The sequence below is a fragment of the Panthera leo genome, chromosome A1 (genome assembly GCF_018350215.1).
Source record: "Panthera leo isolate Ple1 chromosome A1, P.leo_Ple1_pat1.1, whole genome shotgun sequence".
In the NCBI taxonomy this organism is placed as follows: domain Eukaryota; kingdom Metazoa; phylum Chordata; class Mammalia; order Carnivora; family Felidae; genus Panthera; species Panthera leo.
Genome location: NC_056679.1, coordinates 117,298,192 through 117,325,295, shown reverse-complemented (window position 1 = coordinate 117,325,295; position 27,104 = coordinate 117,298,192). Strand labels below are relative to the sequence as shown.

The 27,104-nt window shown below is 47.3% G+C and overlaps 3 protein-coding genes across 22 annotated transcripts in view; 1 reads left to right on the top strand and 2 right to left on the bottom strand.

Moving 5' to 3' along the window:
• DIAPH1 (diaphanous related formin 1) overlaps window positions 1-11,197 on the top strand; it is a 103,829-nt gene extending 92,632 nt beyond the window's left edge. For all 3 annotated transcript variants that reach the window (XM_042937675.1, XM_042937660.1, XM_042937668.1), the window contains 5 exons: window positions 56-180; window positions 770-934; window positions 1,074-1,209; window positions 3,144-3,230; window positions 9,249-11,197. In XM_042937675.1, the coding sequence (XP_042793609.1) occupies window positions 56-180; window positions 770-934; window positions 1,074-1,209; window positions 3,144-3,230; window positions 9,249-9,406 (671 nt within the window). In that variant the 3' untranslated portion in view covers window positions 9,407-11,197. The remainder of the gene's footprint in view (window positions 1-55; window positions 181-769; window positions 935-1,073; window positions 1,210-3,143; window positions 3,231-9,248) is intronic.
• Window positions 11,198-13,231: 2,034 nt separating this feature from the next.
• The window catches only part of LOC122219239 (protocadherin gamma-C5), a 136,924-nt gene continuing 123,051 nt past the window's right edge, over window positions 13,232-27,104 (bottom strand). For all 18 annotated transcript variants that reach the window (XM_042937447.1, XM_042937449.1, XM_042937461.1 and 15 more), the window contains 2 exons: window positions 20,797-20,885; window positions 13,232-15,269 (listed from right to left, as the gene is read on the bottom strand). In XM_042937447.1, the coding sequence (XP_042793381.1) occupies window positions 15,043-15,269; window positions 20,797-20,885 (316 nt within the window). In that variant the 3' untranslated portion in view covers window positions 13,232-15,042. The remainder of the gene's footprint in view (window positions 15,270-20,796; window positions 20,886-27,104) is intronic.
• LOC122224931 (protocadherin gamma-B2-like) overlaps window positions 20,872-27,104 on the bottom strand; it is a 62,308-nt gene continuing 56,075 nt past the window's right edge. Inside the window, exon 4 of the mRNA XM_042947368.1 lies at window positions 20,872-20,885. The gene's annotated coding sequence lies outside the window, so the exon portion shown is untranslated. The remainder of the gene's footprint in view (window positions 20,886-27,104) is intronic.

Genomic DNA, 27,104 nt, shown 5'->3' with positions numbered 1-27,104 from the left:
GGCTGAGGGTCTTGAGACTCATCATGAACTCTTTCTGTTTTTGTGTTTCCTTTAGTTTCTGCTGAAAACTTGCAAAAGAACCTAGATCAAATGAAGAAACAGATTTCTGATGTGGAACGTGATGTTCAGAATTTCCCAGCTGCCACAGATGAGAAAGACAAGTTTGTTGAAAAAATGACTATATCCTTTCTTAAAATGAGGGAGTTGCTTCTTAGGAAGGGAAGGAAAATGTCCCGTGGGGGAACAGCAGGATAGATCTGGTGATAGACAATTTTTCCTTCTTGAAAAAAATTCTGTAAACAAAAAAAACCCATGCACATAAACGAAAATTCCTCCCTGATACCTTACCCTTTGCCCCATCTCCAGTACACACACCACACACACACACACACACACACACACACACACGTATTCTCTTCTCCCTCCCCTTACCAGAGGTAACCACTACCACTGAACTTCTGATTTTTACCTCATGAATTTACTTTAAATCAAAACCGTGTTGTATTTCTTTTTGAATATAATATGTCTTAAGCCCAGGTTCCACAGCAATATATGGAGAACAGCCTCTTTTTTAATTGCCACCTCCTTTTCTGTAGGTGGACCATGGTTTATGGTTTGCCATTCCCCTATTTTCGATATTTAGGTTGCTTCTTGGTTTTGCTGTTATAAACAGTGCTATGCTGAACATCCTTGTGCATCTCTGAGTGTTCCTCGGGGCCAGAGAAGTGGATCTGCTTCTTGGTCTTGGTCCTTTACTTCCTGGCCGCACAGCTTTGTGAAGGATGCACAGGAACAGTATAACAAGTTGCGGATGATGCATTGTAACATGGAGACCCTCTATAAGGAGCTGGGAGAGTACTTCCTCTTTGACCCCAAGAAGGTGTCTGTGGAAGAATTCTTCATGGATCTGCACAACTTTAAGAATATGTTTGTGGTGAGCAAGGGCTAGCTGCGGACTGAATCTTTTGTGGACATTTCTCACTTTCCACATTGGTTGGCTTCACATTGGTTAGTGTTGGGTGGGCATATGCGTAAGTGCATACATGCCCACGTGTTGTTGTTTTCCTCCACAGCAAGCAGTCAAGGAAAACCAGAAGCGGCGGGAGACAGAGGAAAAGATGCGGCGAGCAAAACTAGCCAAGGAGAAGGCAGAGAAGGAGCGGCTGGAGAAGCAGCAGAAGAGAGAGCAACTAATAGACATGAATGCAGGTAAGAAGTGGAGGAGAAGGGCTAATGGGTTGAAACAGGAACATTTGCAGGACTTCTCTGCCTAGAATGTAGAGGCCAGAGACAACAGCTCATGTCTGAGCTCAGCTCCTGGCAAAAGATTGTTGGCAGTCTTCTACCTCCAAGAGCCTGATGCTGGACTTTCACCTCAGCTCCCCTGCATGCGCGATCCAGTTCTCCGAGCTCAAACCCTTCTCTCTCCTTTGCCAGTTTTCCCGCATTAGGTCTCATCTCCCCAGTGATCTAGGACTGCTGTAACACGTATTGTTCTGCCCGTCCGAATGTTCCGCTGGCCTGTTCTTTGTATCCTGTACTAAATCTTCTGTTCTTTTCCCCAAAATGTTTTCCTGGACCCACTCCCATCTCTTACTGGTGGCTTGCCCTCCCTTTGTGCTTATTTTCACTAAGGGCTGTGTCCTCAGTACTTCAGCAGAGTTGTCCACACTGTGCACACATAACCGTGTGTACCTATCAGATTATAAAGGGATTGCACTTGTGGAGAGGGGGCATGGGGGCTGGCCGCTCTCTTTTTTCGTTAGCAGAATCTGTTTCACTACCAGAAGCATGTCTTTGTTGAAACATATGGCCTTAATTACTGGCCTTCTGTTTCCGGTCTCTGCTGCCTTCCTGCTGCTTATGCCCTGCCCCCGCCTCTGTCAGCTCCTTCTGTGAGGAGAACTGTAGTATACATTGTGCACAGAATTTAGCTGATGCCACCCTTCTTGAACCTGAGGCACCACCAGCTATCTAAGTAAAGGGGTTCTTAGGGCCGCCAAGTCTGGCAAGAATCAAGTGCTTTGCTGAGCACAAGAGACCAGAGCTGCTCTAGCACCTCTTCCTCCCAAGGACTTTGCTTTGGCAGCTCCTGTTGTGATGAGGCCCGGGACCTTAAGGAGCAGAACAGCCTACACTTTTTTCTTTTCTTCCTATTTTTCTGGGAAGCATTTCCACAGTCCTTCCTATAGTTATATATATAAGCCACAACATTTTGTTCTGCGAATGCTGTTGAAGCCCACACCACGTATCTTTCACTTTCCCCCTTTCTCCCCTGGTGGCCAGGGTTTGTCCCTAGATGTAGGGAAAGGTGGAGTCCAGCTGACATGCAGGATGAAAGCTGCTCCTACTCACCTGGCTGTGCAGCAAGACCTGGCCCTGGCCCGGGTCCCCAAGGCAATGCAGGAGGTTGGAAATGTAGGTCACCTGCACTGGTGATGTTCAGCCAGCAGGTGGCGCGGGGAGCAGTGAGCCCAGCCTTGTAGCTAACAATCCCGCAGGCTCCTTGGGATTTCAGTTTCAGATTTCACCACCCTGAGCTGTTGCCATGGAAACAGAGCCGGGCTGGAACAAGAATTCTACATTAACTCTTTACATTCCAGCCAGGATGGTCTGCTTACATGCTGAGCTGGTTCTGGAAGATGCAGCCACAGGGGTCAGTACTTACGAGAAATTCAGTCTTGATCAGGGGTTTCTCCTTTTTCCTCAGCCCTGCTCTGAAACTGGAACCAGGCTCTCCCTGACCTGTTTATGTGAACTGGAGTGAAACACTTTAGGATAAAGAGCGAGTGATATTGTTCCATATTAATTTCATAATCCCAGTCTGTGTGCTTATTCTGGAATTAGACTTGGGGATTTCTGCAATTTTCTGTGCTAGTCCTGGTTGTGATAGGAAGGAGGGTACTGCCAGGAAATACCCCAAGGTCTGCAGTGGTTAATAGGCAGCCAAACCTTTTCTTTTAACCATTTTCAAACAGATGCAAGTAAACATGGGCTGTGGGGTTGAGCCCTCTGTCTGCTCTCAGCCCTTAGCCACTGTGGGTGATAGGAAGCCAGTCAACAGTCCATACATTATGTGTGGGGCTCAATGCTGCATGCTGCTCAGGCTGAAAAGCATACATCTCCATCTTTGTTCATGACAGAGGGCGATGAGACAGGTGTGATGGACAGTCTTCTGGAAGCTCTGCAGTCAGGCGCAGCATTCCGACGGAAGAGAGGACCCCGTCAGGGTAAGTGAGCAGGGGAAGCCCAGCCTGGGCCTGGAAGGGGTGAGGCTGTTTGTCTTGGGCTGAAGAACGGGTAAAGATGCTCTGACAGTTTAGAAACTTCCTCACAGTAGGCCCTGCATCAAGAGTGGGTTGTCGAGGGCCTCTTCCTCCCATATTAGAAAGCCCTGACCTGAGGAACTAGGTCTCGTGGGACTGAAAGTGTACATTTGATGTAGGAAATACAAAGAAAAGTTAAGAGTCCTTACTCAACTTCACAAGCAGAAAAGACAGAGAAGGTTAGGCATCATTATCCTCACATGTAATAATAAAGAGGAGCAATCCATTGGAAGAACTGTCTCTGACAACTACCTTTCCTTGGGTGAGTTAGCTTCCACTGCCTTTGTGTTCCCTATTTACTCCCCCACAACCCTCAGAAGATATAAGTGGATTAAGTTGAACCAGAGCCTCTAAGAAGAATTACGAGGACAGGAGGACAGATGATCCAGGCATTCGTATGGGGGAAGGATCGGTAGATAAGCTTCCTTGGAGGGAAGCGCACAGTGGCTAAGAGACTAGTCCACAGAAGGTAGAGCCAACACCGTCCGTCATGCAGGGCTGACTTGCACCATTGGGTCTGGCGAAGGCCCTTTGGGACTAGGAGTGATGGCTTTTTTCCTAGGTTGAAGGTGGGAATAACAGAAAAGGCAGTCATCAAGGGTTTCTATTTTTGAGAGAGTTAAAGATGTGTTCCCTATTCCCTGGCTGGTATATTCTGTAGGTCTGTTTGAAAGCGCTTTAAAGTTATCGTAAGGAGGAGGTGTGCAGCTTGCTTTGGCCAGCGCTTAGCTGTTAACACAGAGGTATCTGTAGGGCTTAAAGTACCTATCATAGCCTGGAAAGGGGACCCTGGGATGAAGGGTATAGAGCATGCTAGCTGCCATAAACTTAGTGTCCTGGCCCAAAGGTTGCTGCCTATTTTTGCCCATACTCTGAATTCCCAAAGGGAAATTCCCTTCTGAGGGCTCTTCTGTACAACCTCTGAACCTTCCCTAAATAGGAGAATCCCTCATTTACAAGTCTTGGCATCCTTTGAGAAGAGGTTCTCTAGTGCAAGAATAGGTGATTATGATGGACTTAGAACTTCCTGGGTACGTTTAGTCTTACAGATCAGTGTTTGAGTAGAGAGTGCAGCTGGTAGTATTTATTTTGTTTAGTTTTTACAGGTTCTTGTGACATTGTTCTCTACTCACCATATAAGGTGATGTGGCCTTACATTAGGTATTTCTAGCCAAAAGAAAGTACATTGCATCTCACTGTTGACTCTCTCAGCTAAATGCCAACCTGCATCAGATTTTTGGTGGGGAATTCCCTTTTTAAGCCTCTTCCTCTGAAACTATACTAGAATGCCAGATGCTTCCTGTACACAGGCAGCCAGACATCAATGTCTTCCCTCTGTGGGGGAGGCCCCATTCTCTATTTCTTCCCAAGTAGGAAACCAGGACTCACAGGCAGAGGAAGCAGGGATTTTATTGGAACATAACCTTTCAGCAGAGGATCCAAATTAGTCAAAATGCTATTTTCCCAGGGTAAGAAGGAATAGGAGAATGATACTAGGAGATAGTGCAGCAGAGAACTACATGATTTTTAAATTGGTTCCATCCTGTAACCTAATCTTCCTGGGCTCTGGGTGTCTAGAAGAATCTCTTAGGGGAGACACCTTGACTTACTCTGGTATCCTGCTTAGACAGTGCATTCATGTCCTCTAAAGTGATCTGGCCTCACACTAGCTGTAAAGGTTCTATCACAGTAGAGTGTGACCAGCATCAGACTAGGTAGAAATCAAAAGACCCAGAGTCAAGTAACTCTGATGCTATGTACCTTGGACAATTGTAGGGGATTCTGTTTCTTCTTGAGCTGGACTAAAATGGTCTCTTGGGTCCTTTCCAGCTTTAATAATCCTGTTGTCATTGGACAAAAGAGTAAGAGAAGACATAAAAGAGGCTGGACTCAGAAGGCCCCGTTCTCAAACTATAAAATAGGCCCTGGTGGCTACAGGTTTCCTTCAGTGGCTCCTGCACTTAGCTGGTCCATTCCTTGCTTGGCCTCCTCTATCCCTTGTGATCAATTGCTTTGAGCCAAAAAACTGAAGCCCTGTCAAGCAGATCTGCCTCACAGGCCTCCTCAGTCCCAGCTGTCCCAGCCTCAAAGACCCTGGCCTTTTCCTTAGTATTTAAAGGAATGTTTTAAAAAAAAAAATCTTCCCGTCTCTGGAGACCCGAGGGAGTGTATACTGAGTACAAAGTATACAAAGAACCATTGAGTTAGAAAAGGAGAGTTACTATCAGGGCCGGTTCATTAAAAGTGACATGTAAACTGCTGTGATCTGCAGGGTGTGGGAGAACAATGGTTTGAGTGTCAAAGGGAAGAATCCATGTGATTGTATTACAGCTACTATTTCAGGCTGACGATTGAGTCAGCGTGTGGTTTTAATGACTCAACTTTATCTCCATGTCTGAATTGTGGCCTCTTATATACAGGCCATCTGCCCACTGGGATAAAAATCAAGGAAGAAATTCATCTTTCTTTTCCTTTCCTTCCCTCTAACCTCCACCTACACTAATAGAACCTTAGAGTCAGGAGAGCCTCTAAAGACCTTAGTGATTAGCATCTGACCTCCTCATAGATGAAAATAATTAAGACCCAGATAAGCTCTTCCTCTCCCAGATCTGAAGAGCTAGAGCTAGAACTGTAGCTCCCTTTTGTGATTCCAAGTCCAGGGCTATTTCCACTAAGCCTACTTGATGGACCGGAGAGGACAGTGACCCCTCTGTGTAGGCCAGAGTATTCTTTCATACCTTCTGGCAGAGAGCACTGGACACGGTACCGTTGCTTCAGGGAGTTTTCTGATGTCTACGTGTCTATAGAAGGTTAAGAGTATTTCCTACATGACCACTTATTCTCCCTCTGCTTTTGTAAAAATAGGACAGGTATTATAATTAGGCAAGTTTTAGACAGTAATGAGTTCTTTTAGGACAGTAATGACTATCTCATCTGTCCTAGTTTCCTCTCCTCCAAGGAAGCTTATTAACAAGAACACTTCCTCTTCAGTAGCAGTTTCTAGCCTGCATTTTATAAATGTAAATGTCTTTTTTCCAAATCATTGACCTTTTTCTAGTTATAATATGCTTGGTGGATTTTGCTGATGTTTTTATCTTAGCCCACCTGAACTTCTAGGAATCTGTCTTCAGAGACCTTTGACCAAAGTCTCAACATTGTTCCCTTTTCCCCACAGGCTGTGAGACTATTCTGAGTTAATAATCCTCCTTGATCTAATATAGTCAAATTATGTATCTGCTTCTATGGCTACTTGTCAATAGTCTCAAGTACTCAAGGTAGGGAAAGGAGGGGAAAGCTCAGTTTTTCTTAATTGTTCAAACTGTTGAGTATAATTGTGGCCCCGAAGACAGAGTGGAAGCCAGAATTCTTGAGTTCTGTTGATTCTCTTTCCAGTTCCAATAAGAGCTTTCTCAATTCTGAGAAAGGCCACATCTTAGGCCACATCCCTGTGTACTTAACTTTCTAGGCTTAAAAGGGAAGTTTTGGGGGCACCTGGGTGGCTCAGTTGGTTAAGTGTCATATTTCAACTCAAGTCATGATCTCACAGTCCATGAGTTTGGGCCCTATGTCGGGCTCTATGCTAACAGCTTAGCCTGGAGCCTGCTTCGGATTCTGTCTCCCTCTCTCTCTGCCCCTCACCCACTCATGTGCGCTCGCTCGCTCGCTCTCAAAAACAAACACTAAAAAAAATTTTTTTTAAGGGAAGTTTTGGTCTTCCCCCCACCTACCATCCACTCTTAGTTTTTGTGAGACCTGTAAAGCATCAGAATCTTTTGGAATCTAGAAAACCTAGAAACACTGCTTGATTAGGTACAACTGGTATCAACTTAGTTTAGAGGAAGAAACCAGACTTTTCCCATGTTGCCCAGGACAGGTCTCCCTGAAGACCCAGTATTCTTTTCCCTCTGGGGTCTGGAGTCAAATTATTTCAACACAAACGCATTTCTTTAGTCACACACAAATAGTTGGCAATATTTTCTCAACTGCTAGAGGATAAATACACAGGCACACTTGAGTGACATCAAGCCATTGCCTTTCTGGACATGAGAAGTAGGGTCCTAGAGAAGAGCAGAAACTAAGTGGGGCTGAGGCAAAGAAGATCTAAGCACATACATGTAGACTTCCCTAGTCACACTGTCCCCACCCCAGTCACTGAGGTGGTAGCACATGTTTATAGTCAAAGTAGTGGCCTGTGTGGAACACCTGGAGTATAGGTCACATACCTTCCACCTGGAACCAGAGGGTGAGCCCTTGTGCCTCTCAGTCAGGGCCTTCACTCTTCTTTCTCCTCTTGTTAGACAGTCCATTGTGCCCCTGGCAGGAGGAGTTGGAGGAGGAGGAGACCTATACACTGGTAACCTGTGGGCATGCAGCGTGCTCCCTGACCTAGGGGTGGCCTCTGTTGTGTGAACACAGCAGTGCTGGCTCTCTAGTGAAAGGGTGGGCCTTCCCCGTTTGGCTTCTGCGCTGCCTAAAGCTTTTTGCTGGTCCAAACAAGGCAAAGGTGTTATGGGCGCTTTGTTCACTGCTTCCTCTGGACCTCTTCATTCCTGCGCCTGTCCCAGAGCTGCCCTCATCATTTAGCAAGCTGTTCTTGCTTCTGTAAGGCTGAGGTACTGCTTTCTCCACTCATCTTTCCCATGACCCAGCAAAAGCTGGGTTTGTTTAGATATAAATCAAATGCTTAGAATTCACCCTTTTAAAGTCTACAATCCAGTGGTTTCAGTATATTTTTAAGTTTGTGCAACCACTAATTCCAAAACATTTTTACCACCCCAGAAAGAACCCCCCATCCCCACTGGCAGTCATTCCCCCAGCCCCTGGCAATCGTGAATCTACTTTGTCTCTCTGGATGTACCCATTCTAGACATTTCATAGAAATGGAATCATAGCACGTTTAGCCTTTGTGTCTGGCTTCTTTGACCCAGGCAGGCAGCTCTTTGTGTACATGTGGTCTTTCTGTGCTGTTTTGTAGGGCATGGGAAGAAGCAGAGAACATGAGATGGGCATGGTCCCAAGGAACTGCCTTTGTGCTGAATGAAGATACTGGGGCCATAAATCTGCATTCCATAAATTGTGACAGTCTTAGGGATGGCTCCCAGCAGTGAGAACAGAAACTCATGGCTTAATTGGTTCTTCTCTTTCTAAGATTACAACTGGAGCGTCACCATCCCTTAACACATTGGAATCAGATTTCTTTGTAGGAGCCTGTCCTCACCATCCCTGACTGCAGCTCTGCCTTTGCTGACATACCTTTCATTACCCACTCACCCCTACCCCGACATACATACCTTGTAGGGCCCTTGGCATTTGTCTCCCAGCTGCTACTCCTGAAGAGGTGGGGAAGAGCTGGGCATGGGGAGAGGGAAGGGGGGTAGGGGTACACATGGGAGTGTGATGTGCACTTGACGTCAGCGCGTGGCTGCTGCTCCGCTTTGCGGGAGTTGCCCCCAGCAGCCTACTGAAGGCCTTCCTGTGGTTGGACAGGCCTCCCCAGGTCTGACTTGAAATGGTTTTGGCCTAGGAGATTCCTGAAAACAGCCAAGAAAACAAAACTACTACTCTTTACTAAGCCTGAGTCTATTTAATTCCAACAGCTCTATGATGAGAAAACAGATTTTGGGCACTTCATTCCTCTTTAAGTTTTACCTAACAAGCCTGAATCACATTTTTTCTGTCTAGCTATATTCAAACCAGTGTACAGTTTTCACACAGGAAAGCCTGCACCACATGCTCTCTGCACCTAGGAAGTATATTCCACATGTTAGGTCTCTGCCCCTCTTTCTTTCAAAGAAGGGCCTTCTGAACCAGACTGTGCAGCCACATTTGCATGGCTTTGGGCGGAATGTCTGCTACAGAGTTTGAAAGGGATTAGAAATTGGGCCTTCTGTGGACAAGATCTCTCATGTCTTTTCTTTGCAGCCAACAGGAAGGCTGGGTGTGCAGTCACATCTCTGCTAGCCTCGGAGCTGACCAAGGATGATGCCATGACTACTGTTCCTCCTAAGGTTGCCAAGAACAATGAGGGAGTCCCCACAATCCTTGAAGAACCCAAGGAGCTGGTTGGCCGTGCAAGCTAAGCTGGGTCTTATGGCCCCAGCAGCTTCCTTAGTGGAGCCCCAGACTGTCTTGCCCTGCAGCATGTGCCTAAAGGGTCACGGAAATATTCCTCTGGGGTGGCTGCTCCCACTACCTTGACCCTGTCTTACTCTCTGGCCTGCTGCTCTCTGTACATCACACACAGCTTCAGCTGCCTGGAGGCCAGTAGGAAAAGGCAGTGTGGGGAGGCCTGAGCCCAGCCCGCCCTGGCTGTTGTATTACCAAAGCAGGCTCTGTGTTTGCTGCCTTAACCCCAGCGGTCTTCTGTCACTCTGAGGCCTTGTCTCAGACCAGGCCCCACCTGCTTTCTCAACCCCTGCCTTTCCAGTAGGCTTTCACTTTGGTCAATCTTGCTGGGTTCGTGCTTTTCTTTTGTGGTTTCTCTAGCCCTGAGAACAGCATGGGGCTTGTGAACCTTTAGGCCGTATCCCTCGTTTCATCGCTGTCACCTCTGCTCTGCTCTTCCCTCTCCCGGTTACTGTTATTTATTACTAGTGGTGTGACACTGGGAGCCATGCCCAGAGAAGTGGGGAGGCAAACCCCACCCTCCCCAAACCTTCCTGGGAAGGGCCTCCCAAAACAAAAAGGACCTGGACCACTTGATCTGTTCCACGATGGCCTAGGCCAGAGCCTGTGGGCAGGCAGGATACAGAGACATTGTGGGACCTGTCCCCAGCCTGCTGCCATGTTTTATGACCCTGCCTCTGTGAACCCTCTATACCTGCCCCAGGCTACTGAGCCATGGTCTCTCCTCACATCTTCCCCAGAGCTTTGGTGCATCTCCTCTGGAGTATGGGCTTTATTGTGACCATCCCAACACCTCACCCTCTGTCTCCAAGGAAATGGGAGGTGGAGCCTCCTGGCTGAGAAATTGTTTTGCAAATGGATCTATTTTTATATGAGATTTTTTTTTAAGAGAATAACTATCCCTTCCCCCTTTCCCCTCCATAATGTAAGAGATTTTGATGGCAGGTCCTGGTGTCCCTGGGGTTTCTCCCCACAGGCCTCAGTCCTGAACAACACCCTGGACCTCCACCTCCACCCTAAAGCCTTCTGGGCCCTTGAAGTCCAGTGCAGATTTTCTCTCCCATCATCTAGTTCTGGGGCAGGAGGAGCTCTTCTCTGGTAGAGGTGGACCAGGCCTCAGTGGTGGGAGCTCTGAGACCACAGAGTTTTTAATAAAAATTTAATATATTTATCAAGCCAAATGTGCAAATGCTAACTGGACACTGGGCAAGTGAGTAGTGTTGCCACACAGCGTCCCCCTGCTCCCTTATGAACAGTGGGCAGGCCAGACTGTTCAGAGGCCCTAGCTCCAGGAAGCTCAGATTCTCTGGCTCAGGGTGACACTTTGCCCTCCTTTGCTTTTAGCTTCCACCCCCAGGTAGGAGAGAGAATGACACTGCTCAGGCTTGACCCAGAATTAAAGTTGTTGGAGCAAAGGGGGGAACGCAGGAGACCTGAGGCTTCCTACAGGGAGGCCTTCAGGCCAGGAACAAAGGTTCCGTTTGCTACAGCTGTCTGTGTGAAGGGGCAACAGCATCTCCTTTGAGTAGGGGGGAGGCTGCTCCCCTGGGTCCCCTCCTCTTCCCTGCTGACATCTGGGGCTTTGACCCTTTCTTTTTTAATCTACTTTTGCTAAGATGCATTTAATAAAAAATTTAAAAAGACAAAATGCAAACCTGTTTCCCTTGCCTCTTGGGCTTCTGGGATGTCATCACCTCCAGTTTGTTGGGTTTGTTTCCAACTGTTAATAAAGCATTGAAACAGTACTACCTTACCTCCTCCTTTGTGACTTTAAGCTATTTTCCAAATCCCTGGTTGATCTGACAGATCATTGTCAAAAAGCTTAAGGTGCCTAACATGTGCCAGACAGACACCATGCTTAGGCTTCTGCCCTTACATTTGCATCTTACAAAGGAATAGGGCCCCAGTTCTATTTTGGCAGCCTGGTTTGGAACCCTTTTCTTGAACTCGGTTCTAGTTCCTCACCTCCTAGCACCCCCACGTCAAGAACTACTAGGTCCTGGCAGTACCTGTGTTTCTTTTGCTGAGGGAAGATTCTCCCATCTCCCCTCTTCATGTCTCCCTGCCGCCGCCCCCTCCCCCCCCCCCCCCACCTTGGTGGCCACAGACCAACCACACTGCAGATTAGAGGAATTTATGTGGGGGAAGAGGGGGACAGAAACCTGAGCCTGCCAGCAGAGGTGAGAAAGCAGAGGTCATGCTCCAGGTGACTTGCAGCTCAGAGCCATACTTGAGCACCCTGTAACCTACACAAAGGAACCTTACAAGCTATGAACAGACCCAGAATAGACAATGAGGGGCTTGAAGAGGACCACAAACCCATTCTGGCAGGCTCTAGAACTAGAAATAAAAGCCTTTTAAATAGCCCTGGAGCCTGGGCCAGCTGCCTCCCGGGTATGGCTGGGGATGTGGGTGTAGGTTGCCTGCCTCCTCCCTCCCCTCCCCCCCCCCCCCCCCCCCCAGAAGCCACGCGTTTCTGTTTCAGAGCTTTACAGGCGCACATACCAATTAGGGGACCAACCACAGCTGCTCACACACACTGCCAATCTACTGCCGTGCCTGGAATAGAACCCAGGCAGCCAGCACCCCACCCTCTGCAACCCAGCTCTCAGAAACAAAACCCCAATTCCATCTCAGAAACCGTCCACACCACCCTTCCTCCCACACAAGAAGGTCGCCTCCAGATGCTTAGTTGGAAGGCTTGGTTTCCGTGACAACCGACTTCAGGAGCTGGCAAAACACATGACCCGGCTCTGGGAGGATGCGCATAGGAAGCCCACAGACTGCCTCCTTCCACCCTGCAGTTAGGCATGCCTTCCCGGATCCGCCAGATAACCCCACTGGGTCTGTGTTTGTCATTTCTCTGCACCCTGTCTTCTCTCCTCTGTACTTCCTGCAGAGGACAACCTCCAATTCCCACTGTGTTCCAAGGAGGCGGACTGAGGAAGAGGGGAGGGGAGGAGGGGTGAGAAGTGAATGGAAAAGCAAGGAGAGAGGGAGAAGAGGAACAAGGGAAGATAGTCTGGGTCTACCGACAATCTATCCTGTATACCCACTCTTCAATCCCCTTGACACAGGGCACCCCACACCATCCCCAGCAACAAAGTGATGAACCTTCTACTTTCCTTGGCTTTGCCACAGAGAGTGGGAAGGTGACTTCTAGATGGGTGAACCAAGGCCCAGGCTATATGTAGCCTGCCCTCTTGCACGGTGTTCCCAAAGCCACTAGGCAGCCAGGGTGGAGGGGAGTGGTCAAAGGAGAATCCACCCTCCTAGGAAGGAGCCCACAAAGGCACTGTGGGGTGTTAATTTTAGCAGGGAAGAGGGGGAAACTAAGGAAATGTCCACCACCCGATTTCCAGCTCTGTAGCCGTTGCCAACACAGTCCTCCCCCGCTCTGGAGTCTCCTCTTCTGCCGGGAGACTGGTGCTTAGAACCTTAAGGGAGAGAGAGCCACAAGCATACAATTGCACGCTCAACTGCACAGCGCCACGCAGCGCTCAGAGATCCCCCTCCTCAACAGACCCATAAAACGATTACACACAACGGTATACCGATCCACAAGCGCAATTACAGTCGATTGTATACTGTTACATATGCACAACAGTATTGCAAGCACACACAGCCACATTTGACTGTCACACACACACTCAAGGGCAGCGACACAAAACCAAGATGCAAATACAATAGCCTCGCGATCCCGCCTTTCTTCCAGCATACACCTCTTAGCACTTCATCCACAAATGCTAGGAGCCTCCATCTCTTACACAGAACCGTTCAACCTTTCAGAAGAAACCTTTTAATTTTTTTTTTTCAAAGAAAAAAAGCCATATAAATATTAGAGTATAAAACTTGCGTGAGACACAGGAAGGGGAGTGGGTGGGGAGCTACATGACTATGCGAAGAGAAGCACTTATAGGAGTCAGTACAGGGGACGGGGTCGCCGCAGCGCATGGACACAGCACAAAACACAGCACGGGCCGCTGCAGGTGGATTCAACGACAGATGGCTGCGCGGAGCCCTCCGCCCACCCGCCATCACGGAAAAGCACACCGCACTACACTATTGGCTATTCTACACCAGCTGAAAGAGGGAGGGGGCTCTACACTACTGTAAGGGTTGGGGTGGGGTTCTTGCGCAGCCCCACTGGAGGTACGGGCCTGGGGGAGGGGGTGGGCAGAAGGGGATGGGCAGAGAAAGGTCTATGCACAAGGAGGCACTGGGGGACTTTAACCAGGCTCTGGCCACTAGAGAGCAGACTGGGGGGGGGGGGGGGGGGGGGGGGCTGGGCATTGGCCTTCACGGAGAAGAAATGGCACCTGGCAAGATGAAGGAAGAGAGGCTGGAGGAGTGCAGGGGCCCTGTGGAGAAGCCCGGATCCTAGGCTAAGACTTTCTGTCCACCTGGTCCCTGCTGTAGCTCCATGCCTCCCCAACCCAGGGACCAAGAACCACCTAGCTGGCCCTGCCTCACTGCTAGGGCCACACTGATTCTTCTACCTGTGGCACCTCTGGAGTACCCAGCACCCACAGAGGGCCCTCTGACCTCTCCAGGGGACCTGGTCCCAAACGTCCTCAGACCTTCCTTTGACTATAATGCCAGTTTAAATCCATTGGTGCTAATAGCTCAGCCCAAAGCTCACTGCCTGAGGTGAGTGAGCAAGCCTTGAATGTGGTAAACAAGAGTCCAGCCTGGTACTTGGTTTATGGCTGGAATTGGGGATCTGGCCAGTACCCTGGGGACACAGAGCCTTCTGCAAGATCCTGATAACTGGCAAGTCAAGCTTTGTCCATCCCCTATATCCACACCCTTCCCTTCTTTATCTTACCACCCCATACTGTCTTGGAACATGCAATGAAGTCTCTTGTTTGGAGAGGGGGAAGTCACGGCATGCAGCGGGAACATCAAACAATGAAAAACAGAACAAAAGACTGGTCCCAAGGGCGCTGGGAAGAGGCACGGTAGCAAAGTGCCCTCCCTAAATCCAGCAAGCGTCAGTACCATGGCAATGGTGACCAATGTCTGCCAAAACTTGAGCTTGGTCTTGGGCTCTGGAAGGAGATGAAGGGATGGGCACCAAACCATGCTTTGGGGGCAGTCTGAGAACTGGAGAGGCCAAGAGGTTATGACGCCCTTCCAACTCTTCAGAACTACGAGCCTTTTTAGGTCACCAGGTACCTCAACACCCCAACCACCTTATTCAAGAAAGAGGAGCTGCTGAGGGGGTGGGGTGACAGGAGCGAGGCAGGGAATTGTGGATGGGCCTGATTGAATTTGGAAGATGGCAAAGTTCAGCTGTAACTAAAGGGGGTGTGATAAATGGTGTCTACACTAACCCCACTACCCCCATGGGCACAGCAATTGACTGGATGGGGGTTCCCAGAACTCCCTTTTGCATATTCAATCCCTTGGGGGCAGAGAGGGGGGTGTTGACTGGGCACTTGTTTCTGTTTCTCAAAGGGAGCATGGCCTGGACCCCTACCAGTATCTGGGGGTGAGCCCTGAAAATATGAGGCCTGGGTACAGATACGGAGAGGCTGGGCTGGTTGGGGAGGGAAGTTGCCCCGTGGCTCTTGGCCTGGCCTCCACGTTACTTCTTCTCTTTTTTGCCTGACTTCTTCTTGTTGCCATTGCCACCGGTGGGGGCCTTGCCATCTCGCTTGGCAGCCGCGTTGGTCAGTGTGGCGTTACTGCCGGGGATGTAGACGTTCTGGCGGTAGTCCGGCACGTGCTGCAGGGTAAACTGGGGCCCGTAGCGGGCACTCAGGCCCATGGTGCCAGCGCCCCCTCCCAGGGTGGAGCCCCCATCAGCAGCTTCTGCAAGAGAGAGAGGAAGGTGAAGAGCTAAACTCTGGGTCCCTCTTTTATAGCACAACCAGTTAATGGGCAGAGCGCCCAGCCCTGACCACAATGAGCCCTGGGAATATCATCTCTATCAAAGGGGGATAAACACCTTTTGATAAATACCCTCTAATACCCTCTAACAAAGAGGCAGAGGTAAGTGGCTCTGGAGTGAGACCAGCTGGGTTTGATTCCTAGCTCTTTTACCTACTAACCAATTGGGGGCAATCCCTATGTCTCCTGATCTATGAAAAGGTAAAAATAACAACTACCTCTTCTGGTTTGGGTGAAGACTAACCAAGATTATGTAGGGCCTGAAACATGCTGTTATTTTTCAGGGCATAAATAAAAGCTCTCCAGTCCTTGCCCTAACCCTTTTCACGGGAGCCTCTCTGGTCTCCACACTAGACTGTGGTCTCCTGGGGGGCTCCAACTAGGGCCTGTGTGTCCTCCTATCCTTCACCAGCCGGTGCCCACAGAGTGGGGGCACTCAGCAGTTCTGTTGTTAGCAGGGGGTCAGGGGGCTTTGCAGGTATTCATTTCATAACAGCGACAGGAGTTGACTAGTGTCAACTATTCTGTGCCAAGTACTCTGCTAGATACTGCACGTGCATGATGGCTTTCACCTCAATGAGACAACCCAGTGAGGTATGGTATTTATCCTTACTTTATATATGAGGAAAGCAAGGCTCAGAGAAGGTAAAAGACTAACTCAAAGCCACACCAGCCATCACAGGTTAAAGCAGGGGTGGCTAAGTGTATCTCAACATATACTGTAGAGAGAGTCACCACTACCACCATCAAGTTGGATCTTATCACTCTGAGGATAAAGGAGGAGGACAGAAGACAAAATGAGCCATGTTCTAGGAGGCTAAAAAGATGATTCCGGGACCAGATATCTATTATTTCTCTTTTGGATTTCAAATTTTTATTTAAATTCTTGTTAGTTAACATATATGGTTAACATTAGTTTCAGGTGTAGAATTTAGGGATTCATCACTGACCTGTAACACCCAGTGGTCATCACAAGTATCCTCCTTAATACCCATCACCCACTTGGCCCATTCTCTGCGACCAGGTATCTTAGGTACAAGGTAGACAGAGGTTCACAGTATCAGAGCTATGGAACATCGGACAACACCCCAAGCCCAACTTCCTACTGTATACAAGAAAAAACGGGGTCTAGAGAAGTATTCTGGCTCTAGCTTAGCATCACCCTGAGAGCTTGTTAGAAATGGAGACTTGGAATCTGCATTTTAACAAGATTTCCAAGTGATTTTTAGGCACACTGAAGGTAGAAAAGCACAGGATCACTTATCCCATTGGGTTTTTGTGAGGCTCAAATGAGACAGTGCTTCATGAGTCCACAGGCACTTGGTAAGGGCTCACTCAGTGTTGGGTGCAGCGCTCACATCATCACCACCATACAGTGTGTGTTGTTACTTCTACTCTACATGCTCCCTGGGTGCAGCAAGGAAAACCAGGAATTTCCCGGACTCAGCCTGAGTTCACAAGGGCTCCTGCTGGAGTCCTCTGGCAGTGGGAGGGTTAAAGCCCCTGGAATTCCCAGCCAAGCCCCAGCCCAGCTGACAAGAGTTCGCCTCCCAGCCTCCCTTTACTCTACGCTAGACCCTGGGAGTGGGTAGAGAGGGTGACTAAAGCCGGAGAGGCTGACTAATCCTGGGACACTAACCAGGGATTGAGAAATAGACAGGAACTATTTTAAAAACCAGCCCAAGAGGGGGAAGGGCACAGGAGAAGGGAACAGAGAGAAAAGCCTTGGGTCTTTCTGCCTCCTCACTCCAATGCTCGGGTTTCTACAATCTCCATTTCAAGTCCCAAATCCCGGGATTTGAGGGCTTTGGGGTGTGTGTGAAAGGCTGGGTGGGAGGGAGCAGCTGCCCACTTCCTTCTCTCTTTCCCCAGACTGCTCCCCTCCCCCAGCCCTTTCATTCCATTGACTTTTTCAACGTTTTCCCTAATTAACTCCAGGATGGAGCCAAGCTTACCCTCCCCTTCAGCATACCCTCTTCCAGCCTGGGAATGAAGGGGTGGGGGAAGGGGCCTAGATTCTGCTTCAAAGAGCTAGGATTCCAGAGTGATTTAGGGGCTAAACGGGAGACTTCAGAGGCGCCAGAGAGGGAGAGAGAGGGGGACACACACATACATACACATATACACATAACACACACACACACGCATGCACACGCATGTGTGTGCACGCAGAAATGGGGAGAACCAGGGAGAAGGGAGGTAGAAACAGAAGGGCACAAAGGGCTTGACTTGGTAACTGGAGGCAAAGCCCACCCACATCCCACTGGCATCCCAGATCTCTAAGGAGCACCCCAAGGAGGTGGAAATGACAAAGCCAGTTCTTGCCACCTCCCACCAGAAGCACAGGCCTGATGCTGGCCCAGGCTCTATGGGGGACTCTGAGGTTGGGCTGGACCAGGAGAGAGAAGATGTGCAAATCCAGGGCATAACAGAAAAAGGCTGACACTAGAGTTCCTTCTGTTTAGCGCTGTCACTAAGAAAGCTGGGTGACCCTGGCAGAGGCCCTGCACAACTCAGGCCTCCATTTCCCCATCTGTAGGTCTGAGGGTGGAGATGGTGGATTGCAGCCTCTGACCTTCTGTAGAATCAATTCTTCATCGGTGCCTCCTTCTACCTCCCCCCAGCACACAGTGAGCAGGGACCAAGATCTTTTCCATTCTATAGAGAAACATTCTTTAAAAAGCAGCCAGAAAGGGGTGACTGGCTGGCTCAGTCAATAGAGCATGAAACTCTTGAACTCAGGGTTATGAGTCCGAGACCCACATTGGGTGTAGAGATTACTTAAAAATAAAATCTGGAGCACCTGATGGTGGCTCAGCTGAACTCTTAATTTCACCTTAGGTCAAGATCTCACGGTTTGTGGAATAAAGCCCCATGTGGGGCTCTGTGCTGACAGTGTGGAGCCTGCTGGAGATTCTCTCTCTCTCCCTCTTTCCCTCTCTCTCTGCCTCTCCCCTACTCATGCTCTCTCTCAAAATAAATAAATATTTAATAAACAAAAATAATAAAAATTAAAAATTAAATCTTAGGAAAAAAAAAAAAGGCATTAAGAAAGAACCTAGGCAAACTCTGGCCTAAAGGGTAAAGGTCACTGGCCTCCTCTCCAGCTCCTGGCCTCACAGCCTCCCTTCCCACCCCAGCTCAGGGCTGAGACAGCACCTCCAGACAGGGAGGCCTGGTCAAGCTAATCCAGAGTCAGTTGAACCGCAAATCAGAACCTCCTTGAGAGCACACTTCCCCCCAAGTGTTTATTTAAAGTGCCTCCCAAGTGTACTTACTTTCCTTCTTACTTACTTCCCCTCAGCAGCCCCTTAGCCAGGCTGGGCTGGACTCCAGGAACCTCTCTGGCTTCAGGGCAGAGAAGCGGGTGTGAAAGTGGGAGTAGAGCCTGACCCTGCCACTTCAACCCTCTGGATCATTCCCCAAGGCCCTAGCCTACACTCAGGTCAGATGCTGTGTGGACCAGAGGGGTGGAGCCCTGACAAGGGAGGGGACCCTGGGGGGTTTTAGGCCATAAATACTGATTCCATTTCTGTTTCTTAAATCTGGATTTAGGCCAAAAGCCTCCTTCCTTCATGTAATGCTAAAACCCACAACAGTTAAATATACCTGTCTGCCTACTTCCCTCAAGAACCTGACTTGGTATCTCCTAGAGCCACCCACCTGCCTCTTTCATACTCAGTATCTGGCCCCTCCAGAAGTACAATCCCCTGCCCACCCCAGACCTGGGCCAGTTCTGTCCCGGAAGGCTTGCTGCCCTGGTCACTTTCCCCTTCCTCTCCCCCTTCACGTGAACTACCACAGGCCTGGCTTCACTTAACCTCACAGACATCTGGGAGAGGCATGCCAAATTTAACAAATAAAATGCAGAATACTCCCAATTAAATCTGAACTTCAGATAAACAATGAGCAGGTTTTTTTCTTTTTTAATATAGTATGTCCCAATACTCATGTTTGGGACCTACTTATGCTAAAATATTATTTGTTGTTCACGTGAAGTTAAAATTAACCAAGCTTCCTGTGTTTTATCTGGCACCTCTAGTCTGGGAGAATAAAGCAAGACAGTAAGAGGAGTTTAGACTCTACACCTATTCAGCTAAAAGGGAAACGTAGGCTGCATCTAAAGGCAGACATGGTCACTGCAAAAGCAAACGCGTGAACTTGAGAGTCAGACTGGGTTAGAATCCCCAATCTACATCTCAAAATGGGGACCTTGGAGCAAGGGATTTCTCAGTTTTCTCATCTGTCAGATGTAAGTAATCACAGACCTGCTTTGCAGAGCTGGTTAAGAGGATGAATTGATGTGAGGCCTAGCATGCACCCAGGACAGAACATAGGTATGATTTGAAAGTTATTGTTCTGATTTTACCGGGTTCTGTCCCAGCCCTCCACACGTGCTACAGGCCAGACAGAGGATTTCACTGCACTAAGTAAGCCCAGGGTCTAACGCCCTGACAGCCTTCATAGGAAGCCCAAGATGTGCTGCTCCTAAAACTAGTCCTTATGAACAGGCATTATTCTCAATCTGCCTTTTATGGGTCAAACAAGATAAGAGGTAATCAATTTTGGCCACTACCTATTGTGCCTTACTCTGTCATCCCCATGCTAAGGCCTTGCATTGGGCCCTCATAACACCAGCAAGATCTGTTCTAGTTCTCATGTGATAGTCACTGAAAGTGAAGCCCAGAGGGGCTTCCTTGAGGACTCATGGCTAAGTGTGGGTGCTGAGATTTGAGTCCAGGTTGGTCTGCCTCCAAAGCTTGTGCTCTTAAGTACTAACATCATTCTGTTTTTCTGTTTGCCCTACTCAGGACCCTTCTGACTGTTCAGGGACAAAAACCATTGGCTGAATCTCTGTTGCATGTGAAGTTCTGTTAGCCTTCTAGGAAAATCAAAATCCTGCTCTGGAGGTGGGGCAACAACAAAGGGAAGGGGTCTCACATATCCAAATGTGTTCTCTGTGCTGGGAGTATCCACGCCCACAACCATGGAGGGAAGGGCCTGTACGTCACAGGTCCAGTACTTTGTGCTTTGTGTTATCATCTCATTTAATCCTCACAACAACGCTTTGAGGCCACTGTCTCCATTTTCTTGGCTTAAGAAGCTGATACTTGTCAAGATTAAGCAAAATGATCAAATTCACAAAGATAATAAATGACAGAAGTAGGATCCGACCCATGCGGTCCCCTTCTGGAGCTGGACTCTTAACATCACTCCCTCTATTCCCTCAATAAATCTTTCCTTTCTCACTCTTTTCTAGGCATCCCAGGAAGTCTGAACCTGTTTCTCAACCTGGGTTTTTGTCCAGGAATTATGAGTCCTCTCAGGGACTCCGAGAAAGATCCAGAGAAACCATGCAGGTTGATAGCCAGCCTTAAGGCAGATGGCTGTGGGATTCCCCCCAGAACCCCAGGTCCCCCATCCCCACACACACAGTGGCACAACTTACCACTGGCAGAGGCCAAGATCATGGCTTGAAGCATCTCTGTGTCAAACTGGTTGTTGGGCCAAGTGCCGGTTTCATCGCCATTTTGGGAGCTGAGGAGAGAGTGGGATGGTGAATACAGTCTCCCAGGCCAGCCTAGTTCACGCCTCTCCCGTCCTCTCCTAGAGCTCCCAGATCTAGTAACCTATATCTCCATCCCATGCCCAAAGATGGCCTGTAGGATTATAACATGTAATGTTTGCAAATACTTTGAAAAAAATCCCTTTGCCTAGCATACTTGCTTGCCTTGCACCATCTATAGAAATCAAACCTTTTCTGAGGCACTTCCCTAATTCCTCAAGCTCCCTCTCACAGCAAATCTGGTGTTCCCTAGACTGCCAGTTCCCAACTTCTACCTTGCTAAGATGAATAAAATTTGTCAGAGGGATTCCTAAGCAACTCCCCCCAGCGCAGCCCAGGTGCCTCCCCCAGGCAGCTCAGGTCGCATGGCTCCTGCTGCTATACCTGTCTACACCGTCTGTAGAAGATGGTGTCTGCGCCCCTCCTGCTGAAGTACCTAATTAAAACCTTTGGACACTCTAAGCATTGAGAAAAACACGAAGTGATTGATGATTGTTAAAAACACTAACTTATAAATGACCTGAAGAAATTCCAGCTCAACTCAGATTTTTCCCACAGTGAGTATTTCCATGTTTTTTGGAATTCTGAAATATCATATTATTTCTGTTTTTGAGGGAAGGAAGAGCCACCCTGACACACACACCATTAGGTGACCCTTGGCACCACCTGGAACACCAAAGTTCATCAATAAGTATTTCTTGCTTGAATGAATGGGGGGGAAAACACACGAAGAGAGTGAGGTTACCATAGGGAAGGATCTGGCACCAGGGTAAGGGCTGCAGGGCAGGCCTTGGAAGCATGAGAGGGAGACAGAGAGAGCAAGAGCATGATCGTGTTGGTGTATTCTGTCATGGTGGGTGAGCACAGCCAAGAAATGCTTTACAATTTTTCCAAGTTCTGTCCCTTACGGTTTCCCCTGATCTGGGATTCTCCATCCTCAGGTAGGTGGACTTAGTCTAAGGCTTGGCCAGAGTGCAGCTGCTCTATGTGTCCTCTATACCCTCACATCAGACAGGGTTGAAGGGAAAGTAGGAGCCTCATTTCTCTCTCAGAGTGACAACAGTTGGAATTCTGTGTCCATTTATTCAACCAACATTTACTGACCAATTACTGTGTGCCAGACAATGGGCAAGATACTGGGGTTATAGTTGTGAACGTGACTGACATAGTCTCTGTGATGCTCATGGTCTATATACTGAGAAGCTGACATTAAATAATCACACAATTATTTAATGGTAACTGTGACAAGTGCCATGGGGGCAAAGAGCAGGGTGTATAAGGGAGTCTTGATTTAGTAAGGGCTAGGGAGCTCAATCAGTCCAAGCTTCCCTGAGGAAAAGGGAAATTAGAAGACAGGGAATTCACATCTGAATAAATTTCCAGGTAATCTGTAAGACAATTCCATATAAACAAAGGTAGGAGGAATGACAGAAAATCACCACCTTGTAACCACCAATCACTGGTGAATATTAAAATATTAAAACTGAAAGGTTGCTGCACAGTCTCAAATATCACACACAGAGTACTTATTAATCACAAATATTTTAAAATATATTTGTAATGGAGAGATCTGAAGATACCACTTTAACTAAGTGAACAAAGTGAGTATCCCTGATAGCTGAACAAAATGACATGTAATGATTCCTGACGTAATGCTGTGGGAGGTGTACAATGTCACCCAGTCAGTATTCCTACCAAAATCATTGTTAACCTGATTTCACTGTGAGAAAATGATAAGCAAATCCAGATCATGGGACATTTTATTTATTTATTTGTAAGTGTTTATTTTTGAGACAGAGGGAGAGAGGGACAGATAGATAGAGGAGGACAGAGGATTCAAAGTGGGTTTGGTGCTGACACCATGAGTTCATGACCTAAGTTGAAGTCAGATGCTCAACCAACTGAGCTACCCAGGAGCCCCAGATTGTGGGACATTTTAAAAGACAACTGGCTTGGACTCTAAAAAATGTCCATGTCATTAAAACAGACAGACAAAAAAAGTAAGGAGACTGTTCTACATTAAAGGAGACGAAAGCAATAGGGCAAGCAAAGGTAATTCATGCTCCTTGATTGAATCCCAAATTGAAAAAAAAAAAAAAAAAAAAAAACCATCAGGGGTGCCTGACTGGCTCAGTTGGTAGACCATGCAACTCTTGATATTAGGATCATGAGTTCAAGCCCCACATTGGGTATAGAGCTTGCTTTAAAAAAAAAAAAAATACCAAACAAATTAAAAGGACATTTGGAGAACATTTATGAAAATCTGCCAGTGGACTACATGTTATTACACTACTGTTAAATTTCCCAAACGTGATCATTCTTGTATGGTTTGTATGAGAATGTTACTGTTATTAGGAGGTGTATACTAAAGTTTTTCAAATACTACAACGTCTGCAACTCTCAAATATTCAGAAAAAAAAGTGTAGTATGTGTGTGGAAAGAGAGAGAGAGAGAAAAAAAATGCAAAATACAAACAACTGATTAATCTAGGTAAAAACAGTATGTCTGAGTTCATCACACTATTTCGACAAGTGAACTTTTTGACAAGCTTGAAACATCTCAAAGTAAAATGTTGAGAAGTAAAATGAAGTATCTAGGAGAAAGTATTGTGTTGTGGGAGAGAGCTTTCCAGGCAGAGTGAGGAACGTGCCCCAAGCCTCTGAGGCTGGGAAATGCTTGGCCAGTTCAGTGGACTAAGGGCAGCCAGTGTGGCTATCCCAAGGGGAGATGGTGTCAGGGGCTGAGGTTGTAAAATGGACACTAAAAACTTTGGTCTCATCCTAAGAGCTCTGAGAAGTCACTGAGGTGTTTAAAGGGAGGGGGGTGTCATGATGGGATTTAAGAATTTAAAGACTGCTTTTGCTCCTGGGAGAGGACTAAGGGTGAAGGGTCCCTCTAGGAGGACAGGAGCCCAGTGCTGCGGCCTCAGCCACCTCTGTCTCCGTGGGAATCCAGGGGTCTTTACTTGCAGTCCTGCTGTCACTGGACGTGCTGGAAGGCAGAGGCCTCAGGCAGATGGGCTCATGCCTAGAGGAGAAGCCTAACTGGGATAGAGTGGGGAGAACAGTTGTCATGGAGGGGAAGCAGAGAGAAGGGCTCCAGGGGAGACAAGAGGGTCAGATACCTGGTTAGGGGGATGCCCAGTGGAGACTGGGGAGTGGTGCTGAGGGAACAGAGGTGAGTGGAGGGGTAGGCCTGGAACCATAATGGGCTGGGCTATAAGGAGGATTCTTGGGCAATGGTTGAAGGCTGGAGGCTAAATGGATGGGCAGGTTGCCAGATCTTTGACTTCTTTCTGAACAATTTGCTGAGAGCTTCCTATTCTCTGGAAGAGAATATATTTATGTTCTTCCTATATATATATATATATATATATATGTGTGTGTGTGTGTGTGTGTGTGTATATATAGCCAAATTAAGCCTCAGAACCACCTGCAGGTAAGTGTTATTATGATTATCCCTATTTTTCAGTAGATGAATCCAGGGCTCAGAGAGGTTAAGAGACTCCCAAATTCTCACAGCCAATAACTGGCAGAGCTATGGCCTGAAAGAGGCCTAATGTGAATCTGAAGCCTATGTTCTTATACATGACACCACACTGGACTTCAGCAGAGAGGCAGCAATGGGGATAGGAGACTCTTCCAGGATTTAGGAGATGTTGAACAATAAAAGTAGAGGGGATTGACTATCTCTAATTCACCATTTTCCAAGCATCCACTATGTGTCAGTGACTATGGTAAACCCTGAGATATAAAAGCTGATAGAGTTTTGCCGTAAGGAGTTTGTATTCTGGTGCACTGGATGGGTGTGTGAGGGAACATCCCAGAAGATGGGCTATGGAAAAATGCTCCCTGCAGCATGATCAAAAAAAAAAAAGAAAAGTCTGGGAAAGTCACCTCTAACAACAGCCTGGATTTAACTATGTTAAAATATAAACACGTCTGAATTTTTTTAAGGTAGTAAAAGCCTGTCAGCCTTTTAAAATATACATTATATGTCCATATAAGGGGCTGTTACGCAACAATTAACTTTGAATTTGTTTTTTGTTTTTTTTTTACTGACATGGGAAAATTGTGGTATACTGCAAAGAGAACAGATACAGGTGGATCTTCTGTTCCAGCTCTCTCTCTGCCCTGCCCCAACTCACACTCATGCTCTCTCAAAATAAACAAACATTAAGAAAATAATATAATAAAATACACATGTGAAAATATTAAAGAGCTTAAGAGATTTGAAACACTCAAATACAAAATGTGGGTCTTAATTTGGATAAGCATGCAAATGAATTACCAGAGAGAGACATATAACGGGAAGTGTCAATACAGACTAGATATTTGATGATACTAGTTTATTAATATTATATTACTTAGTATTAATATATTATTAGTTTATTGATATTATTGTTAATGCTTCTGTATGTAAAAGAATTGTCTGTTTAAGACCGTGAAGAGTCAGATGACATTATATGATGGCTGAGATTTGTTTCACAGTAATTCACGGGGGTAACAGGGTGGAGACTGAAGTGAAACAACGTAGGGCATTAGGTGAAGCTGAACAGTGGGATCATAGAGGTTCATTATACCGTTCTACTTTTGTACAAATTTGAAAATTTCATATTCAAAAAATTTTAATGGGGGTTTCTCTGGGTTGTGAAATTCGAGTCCTTTTTCTTTTAAAAATTTTTCTCTATTTCCCCATGCTTCTACAATGAACATGTATTATTTTATAAGCAAAAAAAAAAAAACAAAACTCAAAACTAAGTTGCTATTTGTGTGCTGAATGGCTGCCTCAACTGAAGGAGAGCAGGGATAGTGTTTCTCAGAGGAGGGGGATGGAAGGGTAGTGTGGAGCCATCAAAGGAGAACAGAGTGGAGACCAGGACAAGCTAAATGGAGACTCTCACTGTGCAGAGACTGGGAACAGCTGCAGGGTGGAGCCTGTGTTACTGTGTGAGAAGGGACAAGTGGCTTGCTGGGTTCGGAGCTTGAGATAACAGCTGTTGAGATAAGAAGCCAAAAAGATGACTTGAGACGGGACAGTGGCTGGGAGGAGGAGCACCTGGCAGGCAGGGACTTCAGAACATGTCTTTCCCCCTTTTGTCTGGGCAATGTGACCCAGTGCTGACTTGAACTTGAACTAGGTTCATCTCAACACTAACCCTGCTGTGCATGGTGTGCCAGTAGCCAAGATGGTGCAGTGGAGGGGAGTGGAGCAGAGAAGCAGTGGAGGGCTGGAGCCAGAGTTAGACTGGATAAATCTCCTTTCTTCATCCTTCCACTCAGATTTACTCATCATAACAACAGCAAAGACAAAGTACCCTGTCAGTCTGTTGATCTTGAGAGGCCTAACCACAAGGCCTGTGTGGAGGCTCTTCCCTCTCTCCTTGAGCTGGTTAATTTGAAACCCTTCAGATTTCAGCACAATCTCCTTTCCTCCTAGAGGTCCCCTTGCTCCCTTACCAGGGCAAATCCCTACTGTAGGCCCTCACCACCAGGTAGTGCACTTTATAGCACTTACAATAGCTGTGATCTTACATTTACTTTGGTATTTAGTTAATATTTGCTTTACTCAACACATGGTAAGCTCCTTATGGGCAGGGAGCAGGCCTATTTTGTCATCTCCTACCTCTAAAACACCACCTGGCCTACAGTAGGTGCTTACTAACTATGGAATAAATGAAGGAGAAAAGGTATAGTTGTTGGATTGGGCCCTTAATGTTTATTTCACCTGGGCCATTTTGGAACTACATCAGAAATGTCTGTCCATCCCCCTCAACTTAACTAAGGAAGGGAACCTTCCCTTACATCTCCCCAAGAGCTCCTATATTTCAGGCCACCAAGTCTTTCATTTGATGACAAAGGACTTGAGGCAGGGGTACGGTGCTCAACCCAGAGGGGACAACAGAAGCAATCTGTGGGACTTCTAGGTTCAGCACTGAATTCTGCTTCAGGGCCAGTATACAGTCTGCAGCAGAGGTGGGTAAAGGGGACACAATTTGCCCAGTACCTCTCATCACCTCAGCTCAAATGTCACTTCTTCTTGGAGGCTTTCTCTACCCTTCCCCCCACGATTACACTCATATGACCCTCTTTTTCTGAGAACTTGCTATGATTTCTAACTAGACATTTTTTATTGCAATTTGTTGTCTCACCTGCTAGCCTGGAAGTCTATGAGCTCAAAGATCATGTCTG